This window comes from Anabrus simplex, chromosome 1 (assembly GCF_040414725.1).
Source record: "Anabrus simplex isolate iqAnaSimp1 chromosome 1, ASM4041472v1, whole genome shotgun sequence".
NCBI lineage: Eukaryota > Metazoa > Arthropoda > Insecta > Orthoptera > Tettigoniidae > Anabrus > Anabrus simplex.
The window spans coordinates 1,196,256,186-1,196,268,203 of record NC_090265.1 but is presented as its reverse complement, the minus strand read 5'-3'; the positions used below and the strand labels follow the sequence as shown (position 1 = coordinate 1,196,268,203).

General features: G+C 37.1%; 2 protein-coding genes across 2 annotated transcripts in view; one reads left to right on the top strand and one right to left on the bottom strand.

Moving 5' to 3' along the window:
- mAChR-C (muscarinic Acetylcholine Receptor, C-type) overlaps nucleotides 1-11,216 on the top strand; it is a 28,538-nt gene extending 17,322 nt beyond the window's left edge. Inside the window, exons 2-3 of the mRNA XM_067138638.2 lie at nucleotides 1,175-1,454; nucleotides 10,899-11,216. Coding sequence (XP_066994739.1) covers nucleotides 1,175-1,454; nucleotides 10,899-11,216 — 598 coding nt within the window. The remainder of the gene's footprint in view (nucleotides 1-1,174; nucleotides 1,455-10,898) is intronic.
- The window catches only part of nonC (serine/threonine-protein kinase Smg1), a 794,437-nt gene that overhangs the window by 213,001 nt on the left and 569,418 nt on the right, over nucleotides 1-12,018 (bottom strand). The gene's annotated exons all lie outside the window — the stretch shown is intronic.

The following is a 12,018-nucleotide window of genomic DNA, read 5'->3' as shown; positions in this document are numbered from 1 at the left end:
TGGAAGTGCGGGAAACTCATATTCACCAAATGTAATTTTCATCCCCTGTAACTTAGCCCAAAATTAATCTATTTTGGAGCAGGCTTTAATATCATCACTGATGTTGACAAAGGGTAATTTCTTCCAGTCAACGTCTATCTGCTGAAGGTGAATGCTATGATCTGCTGATTACAGTACAGGTGCAAGAACGTGAAGTCACTCAGGAAGGAAAGAGCCCATTCTTGGTAAATTCCTTTTGGGAATCTCATTATTTGAAAAGCCTCTCTCTCTTTTTCCAACTAATCATCTATAATAAAATATAACTTGCACAAATACAAGAAAAATCTACGCATTTACAAATAAAACAAGACAAATTTGTGATATGTCATAGGATGGCAAAATAGGTGTACGATCTGCAGGTTGGATGGTACGATAGCACACAATGTCAAATTATCGTACATGTACGACCCAGATTGTATGGTTGGCAATGCTGGTCGAGTTGCTCAATGACGAGATCATGAATATTTAGCAAAAAATTGGTAGAATCCATGGCAAAATGTGTCTATGTTGTTTTGAAGAATAAAGGAGGTCACATAAAATATTAAGGTATGGCTTTCTGTAATACTGCAGAACTGATTGTCAGTAGTTTTTATAACTTTTGTTTTGAGAATACTTTTCTGTATCTTGTTTGGATTAATTTGCACTCTATTGTATGTCACTTCTATCAACTTCTGAGATCATCTAATTTTTGCTGTATTTTTTTATTATTATTGTTATTTATTTATTTATTTATTTATTTATTTATTTAAAGATTTATCTATTGGAGAGGAAAATATCTGAGCAGGGATAATATGAAATGCAAACATTTTTTCTAACAAAATAAGAATGATTGTTAACTTTAACACTGTATTCACTTCAGGTAAATTATTTTTGCAATTGTTCCTCTACATATTTAATATTATCTTAATTTCCCTTACTTTGAACATTTTCTCTGCCAATTTCCAAGTATACTGCACTTGACAAATTAACACAAAAAAGAGAAATTGTTTAATTTCTTTAAGTAATAGATAGAAAGTGTATTTTGTATGCAGTATTTCACACTTATGCTTTCTCATTCATTTTTAAAAAGTGTCACTTTTTCATACAAGAAGAATTTATTTTCTACAGAGAGTAAGATACTGGCCTTCATTTTCAGGGTTGCAATGATTGTACTGGCAATGGGTTGGCTTGTTGCACTACTGCTATCAACGGTGCCTACCTACTGGAACTGGTATGACCAAGCTACTGAATGCGAGCTCGACCAAGTGATTCCAAGGACATATCTTTCATATGTTCTCACTCCATTATTCCTACTAGTTTGGGTGGTCATGTTAATACTGTACTGGAAAATATGGAGAGAAGCAGCAGGGCATGCAAAGAGACTTCGTAATGTTAATCATTTGCAGAATGGCCCATCTGACTGGAAATCATTTCAAGTAAGATGGTTCTTTTCGATGTAAATACATAAACTATTTCTTCTACACCTAACATGCAGGCAGCCTAGGAGACCTCCAATTAAAATGCCTACACATGGCATGTCTAGATTATTATTATTATTATTATTATTATTATTATTATTATTAACTTAATATTTAAAAAAAATTGATTAATTCACAAATTCATGAAGTGATTTATACTATACAAATTGACAGTATCACTGTCTCCTTCTACTGCTTTTCCTACACCCCGATTGGAGGGTGTGATCTGTATCCGAGATGCGTTTTATGGCCGGATGCCCTTCCTTATGTAGAGGGACGTATTCACTATTGCACGTTTCTCTGGTTATTGGAAATGTGTGTTGTGCTGCAAGTGTATAAAGAAGCAAGTATTGAGACAAACACCAACACCTAGTCCCCTAGTCAGAGATATTAACCATATGGAGGTAAAATCCCTGAACTGGCCAGGAATGGAACCCAAGACGCTTTGGATTGAAGGCTGTGATTCGGACCATTCAGACAAGGAGATGGTTAGCAAAGTATAACTTCGTGAAGGGAGTCTGAGGCAAGATCTTGAGATAACTCGCGACTGGTATAACAATGTGTTGCTGAAGAGAGGTGAATGTTGTTTGAGCCAAATAGGTGAGAAGTCAATTGTGGGTTTTCTCAATTCTGTAAATATACGTTGATGACACATAAAATAAATACAAAATTTTTGAATCCACTTTCTCAATACTTGACAATCATGCGATGTTTACAAAAACATTACATTGTGCTATTACAAGATACTAGTTTCGGCCCTATAAGGACCATCATCAGCCTAGCCAAGTACATAAGTGTATACCATCGTCCTAAAACAGAGTTATGCGGTGAGATGAGAGATGAAAGAATGGACTGGGGATGTGGTGGAATGATATACATATAAAATGGTGAAAATATGAACTGTTGTATATGTAGCAAAGTTATGTTGAACAGTGACAAATAAAAATCTTTTGGTATATGTCTTGTAAAATTACAATATTAAACAACAATTATCTGTAATATTGTAATTTTACGAGACATATACCAAAATATTTTATTTGTCACTGTTCAACATAACTTTGCTACATCTACAACAGTTCATATTTTCACCATTTTATATGTATATCATTATCATTCCACCACATCCCCAGTCCATTCTTTCATTTCACCGCATAACTCTGTTTTAGGACGATGGTATACACTTATGTATCTTGGCTAGGCTGATGATGGTCCTTACAGGACCGAAACTAGTACCTTGTAATAGCACAATGTAATGATTTTGTAAACGTCGCATGATTGTCAAGTATTGAGAAGGTGGATTAAAATATTTTGTATTTATTTTATGTGTAATCTTAACTCAATACGGAACCAACTATGAAAAATATAACCTTGAAAAAGTTGATGAGCAAGTAAAATCACCAGTTCTACTGTACGTATACTGCTGATGGAGTACTACATAATTTATAATGGTTACGCATTATATAGCAGTTGAGGTTTTCATGGCCAGCATTACAAATCATATCAGTGTTTTCTAGGCTTGTAGGCCATGTTCCAGGAGCATGTGATGATCCTGATGTTCCATCGAAGACTAAATTTGGCGTTATCAAGGGTTTTGACTGGCTTTGATAGCAGTAAGGTGGCCAGAAAAAGCAATGGGTGATCAGTTGCATGTCTCTGCCAAAACAGGTTGCTGAACATCGGGCTCCTTAATGCTTCAACCATTGGCCGAAGAACTGCTAATCAGCGACCGTTCCTCCAGCATAGCTGACCAATAGGCGAGCAGTGTGCTGTAGCCTGCTCTATATAATGAGGTGGAATTACAACACTTCATTCAACTGTGAACTTCACTGCTATCAAAGTCAGTCAGAACCCTTGATAATGCATGTGATAAAAATCATTATGGTTCCGTACTGAAAGTAATTGTATTAAATTAATAACAATATATCTTTATTGATTGAACACCTTTTCAATACATTAAAGTCAAAATTAGGATTTTATCCTTAATAAATAGATCTTTATTACATACATACATACATACATACATACATACATACATACATACATACATACATACATACATACATACATATCTCACATCGTTCCATCTTAAGCGATGGGTCGGCGAACGAGGCTTCTCCCCCAGTTGCGGTCTCTGAACTTCTCCTCTCCTCCTTCGATGCTTTCCAAAGTATGTCCTTGCTGCTGAATATCAATCTTCACCATGTCCTTGTACCTGAGTCTTGGTCACCCTCTTGGTCTCTTGTCTTCAAGTTTTAATAATAATAAACACTTTATTAATCATCATAATTAATAAAGATACAGCACACAAATTGTGCATTGTATAAACAAAGTTTGTCATACGTACTGTCACTTCTCACTATTACAAAAGTTCACAATAGATAATCCCCGGTTTTTGCATGTGATTACGTGATATCGACTGCAATGCTCATTGCACAGCTTGCAAACACAGGTTTCGTCGGGGTCATGGAAGTACTCGGTGTTGCACAGTTTATGGTGGTACACATGGACGGCCATCGAGTTAACAAAATGTCGCATGTCTTGATTGGTCTTTGACCATGTTCTATTCATCATCGCCTCCGTTGAGTAGAAATCGAGCCAGATTTCTTCCCTCTTCTTCACTCTGTCCTGCATTAATTTTTCCCAAGCATCTGTGGATGTAAACCCTCGCTTCATTCGGAGGTCCTCTATGAAGAAGGTTTCCTTTGCAAGCTCATATGCAAGCCTCGATTTTGTGTATTTTGATATTCCCAGTGTAGCTTTCAGGAAGCGCGACTTGACTGCTTCAATTGTCTTCAGCTCAGCCAGACCCAATTTATTCCATATAATGTCCAGTCCGTATGTGGCAATTGGCGCAATTTTCACATCGAATAGTTTCATAGCAGTTTCTAGTGAAAGCTTGGTAATTGTTTTAATATCATATATTGCTTTGGTGGCCACCGTTGCTCTAGACTTTATGTGAATCCTATAGGTTGTTGCTGTTGTCTGCATGGTCAGTCCTAGATACTTAAATGTATTGACAGTCTTAAGGACTGTAGATCCTAGGTATATCCTGTCACTTGCGGCCTCTCGGCCACCTTTCCGAAATGTCGTTTTCACTGTTTTCTCTGTGTTAATTTTAATCTTGTTATCTTTTGCCCACCTGTCCAGATTGTCTACAGCTTTTTGCACATCATGTAGGGAACTTGATCCAATGACCATATCGTCTGCATATAAGTATATTTTCAAATCTTCTATTCCTTGCTGAGTAACCTTTACCACATCGTACGTCGCAATGTTAAACAGCAAGGGGCTTAGTGGGTCTCCTTGGAGTACTCCGTTGGTCTGCATGATCGATTTCGAAGTCGCGACTTGGTCATCAATTTGTATGTAATTTGTTGTCAGTATGTTACTTATCAGAGTCGTGAGCTTGTCTTTTCCCATTATTGCTTCCAGCTTCGCGATTATTAGTGGTCTGCTTAACGTGTCGAAAGCTTTTACATAATCAACAAATACTGCATGGAATTTGCCTCTTGGATGTCTGAGGGCTTCTTCAATGTCATTGATGAGGTTGTTATTGGCATGGAGGGTGCTCCTTCCTTTACGGAATACAAACTGTTCCTCTGGGAGTTTGTGTTCTACTGCGCCTGCAACTCTTTTTGTGAGAAGCTTTGTCATTATTTTCAGCATGCATTTTTCTATAGCTATTCCTCTATATGAGTTAGGGTCTGACTGGTCGCCTTTCCCCTTGTACAACATTTTCATAGTCGAGGTTCTCCAAGATGCTGGGATGTTGCATACTTGTAGACAGAGATTCATTAGGTTTGAAATCACCGGTAATAGTATTTCTGATGAGTCTTTTAGGTGTTCGATGTAAATGCCATCGGGTCCTATGGCCTTCTTATTTTTAAGTGACATAATAGCTTCGTACACCTCTTCCTTTGTGAACGGGTCAGTTACTTCTTGGTACGATTCTGTTATCGCAGCCTCAGTGTTGACGTCCTCATCAATATTTAGTATATTCCTAAAGTGATCTTCCCATGTGTCTTCAAGTTTTAGATCATACATTTTTTCAGTCATCTGTTATCTATTATTATATATTTATTATTCTTTATTATATGTATTATGGATAAAATCCTAATTTTATGACTTTAATGTATTGAAAAGGGGGTCGATCAATAAACATATATTGTTATTAATTTAATACCCTTGATAATGCCAAACGCAGTCTTCGGTGAAACGTCGGGACCATCACATGCTCCTGGACCACAGTCTACAAGCCCGGAAAACACCGACATGATTTGATATGCATTCTGGCAGTGCATGCAGCGGGAATACTTATTCCAGATTACCCGGTTAGCTAGTGATTTAAGAGTTACAACTATTGAGCAATAAACGTCATAGTAATTACGTCATGACTAGAGGCTGTATCATTATTAATGGGGGAGAATGAGTCTCGAGAACTTCCCAGATTCCTGTGATCTGTGCTTCAGTCTCTAGTCTCAAGCGAGACCATTTTTGGCCATTCCTAATATATAAATCTAATTCTGTAGAAATTCAATACTCTCTAATTTTCCATTCATTTCATGGCATTACAGTAAGGGTTGAAAATGCTCCCTCTCTCCCAGCTAGAAGACAAGCGATGCAGTGTGTGATGATATTCTGGTCCACTCTCTGCAATTCATTTTTTAACTTGTAATTTCAGTATTAATGTATTTATTCCATTTCAAGAATTAAAAAAAAAATCTTTCTTGAACGTCTGATGTTGCCAAACTTACAAAGAATATCATACAATAGAAGTTCAAAAATCAAGGTACAATTTAAAATGTAATCATTCCAGTGATTATTGAAAAGAAGCAACCCTTAGTGACAGGTATACAGAAGAAGCAGTTAAAATAAAAACACTGTCTGTGATATAATTAAGAGGGTGGTGCATAGAGGCGATACCTCTACATCGATATTGAGGTTTTCAATGTATGTCCCAGCTCAAAATGGTTTTATTCAGCACACCAAAGTATTGTAAGTAGATTTTCAATGTAAGTATGTCCCAGCTCAAAATGGTTTTATTCAGCATACCAAAGCATTGTAAGTAGGTGACCAGTAAGTAAATTAAGAATAGTGCCCCTTGAATGCAATACGAGTCCCATGACCTCCATGTCCTTACTTATTGAGGTAACAGAGAATGGCTGGTGAATATATTCTCGTTATTCCTTTGTTGACTTCAGTGGGCTGTTGTGCATGTGATTCAAATCCGACTGTCAGATCAAAAATAAAACCATTTTAGCTTCGGCGTTTGAAGGTGATCATGTCGATACACCTCTTTCTAATGTCAATTCTGAGGCCATGGACATTTTCATGTACTAGATACCCTTTTCCATGTAGCCCATCAGCCAACTAAGACCGGATTTGGTGTCTAGTATTTTCATAGACATTTGCCGAAGGAGCAGGATCATAAGACGTGCCTAAGTGTGTGACATTTGCCGTCATTTTAAGATCATCTTTCCATTCAGTGCTTGTGAGTCCATCCTGCTTTCTTATACACCAGTTGGCTGGAGTAATTTCTTGGTATAGACACATGCCTTTGCCTTTCTGGTTATTAGGTACCATCTGTTATTATCCTGGTCTCTAAGAGATCTCCAGCTGGACAGAGTGGCTCAGACGGTTGAGGCACTGGCCTTCTGACCCCAACCTGGCCGGTTCGATACTGGCTCAGTCCGGTGGCATTTGAAGGTGCTCTAATTTGTCAGTCTTGTGTCATTAGATTTAGTGGCACGTAAAAGAACTCCTGCGGGATTAAATTCCAGCATCTCGGCATCTTAAAAATCTGTAAAAGTAGTCAGTGGGACGTAAAGCTATTAACATTATTAAGATATCTTCTGATTTTCATGGTGTCCAGCAGTGCGTCATGTGTCTGCAGTTAAGCAGCAGTTTTTGGAGAGACATTTGATGTAAGCATGGACGTGTAAAGTGCAGTGTTGACTTTGAGGTTTCTCTTGCTACGATGTTTTTGTTGCCTGCTTTGCAGAGGATGATATCCTTCCTGCATGCTTTGTGTTGGTAAATAAGAGTGCAGTCTTGATCACACTATTCCTGTATGCCTGTAGAAAACCCATCAACTTCAATGAATGGATAATCAGATTGAAAAACAGATACTCACCCTCAGCCAATCGACAAGCGTATGATAATATTCCAGCTCACTCTTTGTAATTCAGCCTCATGAATCTTCAAAATTTTGGGGCAAATTGAATTTAGAAGTCTACAGCCATGAAATGCACTAAACCGATCAACTACTGGTGCATAAAAAGCAATCACAGAGTACGGTAGATTATCACAGACTAGCTGAAACTATGACATCCCTGGGCGAGCGATAAACGTCAGGTGGATATTGCACCATCCACTTGCCTATACATAGCACAGGGAATAACTAGCAACTCAACTAAAGGTCACAATGTATTTTAATTAGCAATTACATATTTAACTACAAATGATCAAATCAAAACTTTCAGGTATCATAAACCCATCCAAAGTTGAACTTTCTCTATGATTTTTAGAGTTTTTTTATCTTCATGTTTTTATTTTCATGCAGCTAGTATAGTGACTTTTCTTTAGAGTATTGATATATGAATTATTTATGTAATGTACATTATGGATGAAGAAGTACCAATACAGATTCCCAACTCGAACCCTAATACAGTCTTGAATCAGAAACTATTGTAGTTTGTTTTCATAAGAAATTGCTCTTGTGCTATATGTCATTTGAATATAGGAGTTAGGGATTGGAATAATTTGCCAAGGGAGATATTAAATAAATTTGTAAATTCTTTACAATAATTTAAGAAAAGGCTAAGAAAACTACAGATACGGAATTGGCCACCTCGGCGACTGCCCTAAATGCAGATCAATGTTGACTGATTGATTGATTAGCTTCTGCTACAGTTCTCTTTGCTTTCTTCTCTGGTAAAATGTATTCTGCTTCCCATATCCAACTTATTCTCTACTTCTCTTTCATACATTTCTGTACCTCTCTGTTCCACCATTAAGTCACTGACATTCTCTGGTAGTCTATACCAAGACCTTATCGCCTTTATCACACATAACAGCAGCCACATTGTCCCATCTATTTTTCTTTCTTTTCAATTACAACTGTCGACCAAAGTTTGTTTTTTCTTTATATTTTGTTTTACGTCATACCGACACAGATAGGCCTTATGGAGACAATAGGATAGGAAAAGGCAAGGAGTGAAAAGGAAGCAGCTGTGGCCGTAATTAAAGTACAACCCCAGCATTTGCCTGGTGTGAAAATGGGAAACCACAGAAAAACATCTTCGGGACTGCCGACAGTGGCATTCAAACCCACTATATCCCAAACGAAAGCTCACAGTTGCACGACCCTAACCGTAGGACCAACTCTCTCGGTCAACCAAAGTTGCTCTCTGACCTCCTCTGCAAACTTCTACCGCAAGTTGATTTGTTTCAGTTTCCACTACTTTGTTTTAGGTACTGTATAGCTCTTCTTCACGTAGGCTCAGTGATCTGGCAACTCGCTGTAAAACTGACTGGTCTATGTCGGGGTTCCACTACGTCTCCAGCTACCATTTTGCAGTCTCTTAATCGCGCTCTTCTGCAAAGCATGTAATCAACTTGTGAATATCTTCCACCACTTTTATATGTCAAACACCAGTTTTAAATGTTTGTAGAAATAAGGGTTTGCTATCACCATATTTACTGCAGTGACCAAGACTGTAATGCTTTCTCTTTCACTGATCCTCTGTCTAGCTACAAACTTTCCTTGTATCCTTTCACTTCCTGCATTACTTCCTCCCACATGTTCAATGAAATCATCACATTCTGTTCTTTGCAATTTCTACTACCACTTCATCCATCTCTGTGCAGAAACAGTCCTTTTTCTCCTTTTCACCTATGGTGCACATACACTTATATGTAACTGTTCTTCATCAAGGTGTTTTTTCATTGAAATAATTCTGTCTGATTTTCTAGTTACTTCCACTACTCCTTTCTTAATTTTGTGGTCGAAAATTATTCCAACTTCACTCTTACGACTATCTGTCCCACAGTAGTACAATCTGTAGCCTCTCCCAATTTCTCTTAGTGTACTTCCTTTCCATTTGGTCTCACGTACACATATAGTGGATACTCTTCTCCTTACCACAATGTCTAACTTCCCTACTCCTTTCTGTCAATGTATCCTCATTCAGACAGCTGATCTTGATATTCATTATTTGGGTCTCCGTAATTTTCCTTTGAGCTATCCTTTTTAACCACATTCGCCCCCCAATATGGAAGCCCTTGCTCATTTTTCAAAAAGTTCAGGCAAAACCTCAGTCCCTTGCTTATGGACGATGTTCTAGCCTTTGTTTTCATTATCTCTTCAAATATTCAGAATTTTTATTTTATATGGCAGTGTTCTACAGCTGGATTGTCTTCTTGCCACCAACCTACCATAGGATAAAATAAAGCTCAAACCCCTCCCAACACGAGGTAACAGATACCGTCTTTGGCAGCTGCCTCTAACCTGGAAAATAGATGCTGCCCGATAGACTTTTCAGTGGCATTTCCTTCCTCTAAGGTACCATCACCCTCCTAAAGGAGTTTATCTGCCTGCAGCCATTGACTCCTTTAGGGTGTCAGGTAATTTTCTGCTGCCCAGTAGTCTGTGCTGAGTCGCTGGCTGTACGGTCTACTCCATTCTGTAGCAGAAAAATCTTGGCCAGATATTGGTATTATTGGCTTTTTTATATTGAATTTATTGGAAGACTGAGAAAATTATACTCATGATTTGACACAATATAAAAAAATCAATTTTGCTTTGAAATCCCATGTAGAATTGAACAATTTATATGCACTAAGTATACATAAAAATATTTAGCATGCACTTGAGATGGAAAAATGTCAACACAATTAAACAGAAAACAGGTGCAAAATGTAAAAACATCAGAGACAAGAAGGATTACATTAAAATGTACACGATCTATAGTAATTGTAATTTTTATTTTGAACTATTCATTCGAGATAGAATCTTATTTCTATTAATTAATAATGGACTATGGAATGTTCTAATAAATGTTGCAAAGTGAATATTACAGCCATATACTGATATGAAAATATACTGATTATGCCCAGCAATTTTCTTTCTAGATATGATATTCTTTTGGGTTTATGTCATGTGAAATGAGAAAAACCATAGGAACACTATGTTTATAGAATGCCTTAATCCATTTCTTCAGCAATGAACATTCTAATAAAGAGTTGTGATCTGTAATAGTTCACTTCAGAGAAAGCAGAGCAAGGACTTCTCAGAATATGAAATTTCCTGTAGTTAGTATCATTTCATACAGCATAAAATCAAAAGAATATCATGTCACATAATACAAGCTTTGAAAACATCAATCTAAATTTTCTTTCTAGATGGTGATGCTCATCCTGGGCTGCTTCTCTTCCTGCTGGTTGCCATTATTTGTAGTGGCTTGTACACGGGCTTATGGAATTCGTTCTTACGAATCAAGTTTACTTTACAAGATTGCCTTTTCACTTGGGATGGCAAATTCCAGCATAAATCCTGTCATATATGCTTGGAAAAACACTGAATTTAAAAGTGCATTCTGGCATCTGCTTCACTGTCAATCACCAAACAGAGCAGAGCCATTCCTCTTAGATACTACAGAAATTCAGCTCCATGGCACAACCAACAGCCGAGTGCATTCTATATCCAGTCATGAATGTTGAGCTTAATTTTAATTCACATTGACAATAAAACATGTAAGAATAACACACAGCTTGCAAGCTGAAAATGTTCAGAGGTTCACAGTCTCTCTTATTCAACTAGAAAATCCAAATTATACGTATACTAAAAATATATTTAATTTTTTATTAACACTAGAACGGCCGAACATTCCTCATAGCTATAAAGGCCGCAGGCGGTCATTTTGACCGCTGTCGCTTACTGATATATACCTAGAATCCAGGATCTGGGAAACATGCTAATGTTCAATCATTTATTTTAAAACAACAGTTAACCATTAGGATGTATTGTATACAGATCAATCCATTGTTAAATATTAATAATTGTTCATATTCTCTCACTTCTAATGGGTAACAATGATGAAATATTTTGACGGACTTGCTATTGAATGCCTTTGTGAAAATTTATGATAAAAATAACAGTCTCTATTTGTTTACAAGGCTATTTAGGCACTTGACAAGCAATATATGCAAGTTATTACTTTACACAAACATTTTCCACAGACTACTTTGTTGCACGAGGAACATTTGTCAGAGGTTTTGTTCTGTTTACAATTGGAGTTCACCTGACACTGTTGTCGTTTATGACTGCCACAATGAACCCGAATCTGAGGCTCAGGCTGAAATGTAGGGAGTTCAATCAACCGGGATCTTGTCTTCACAAAATCAGATCTTAGTTCTTGTATTACTTCAAGAATATAATCATGTTGAGAGATTCTCTGTCCCGTAACTTCCTTGTAGACTATCCATGAATTTATTGTTGCTAGATAAAGTACGTTCTAATTAG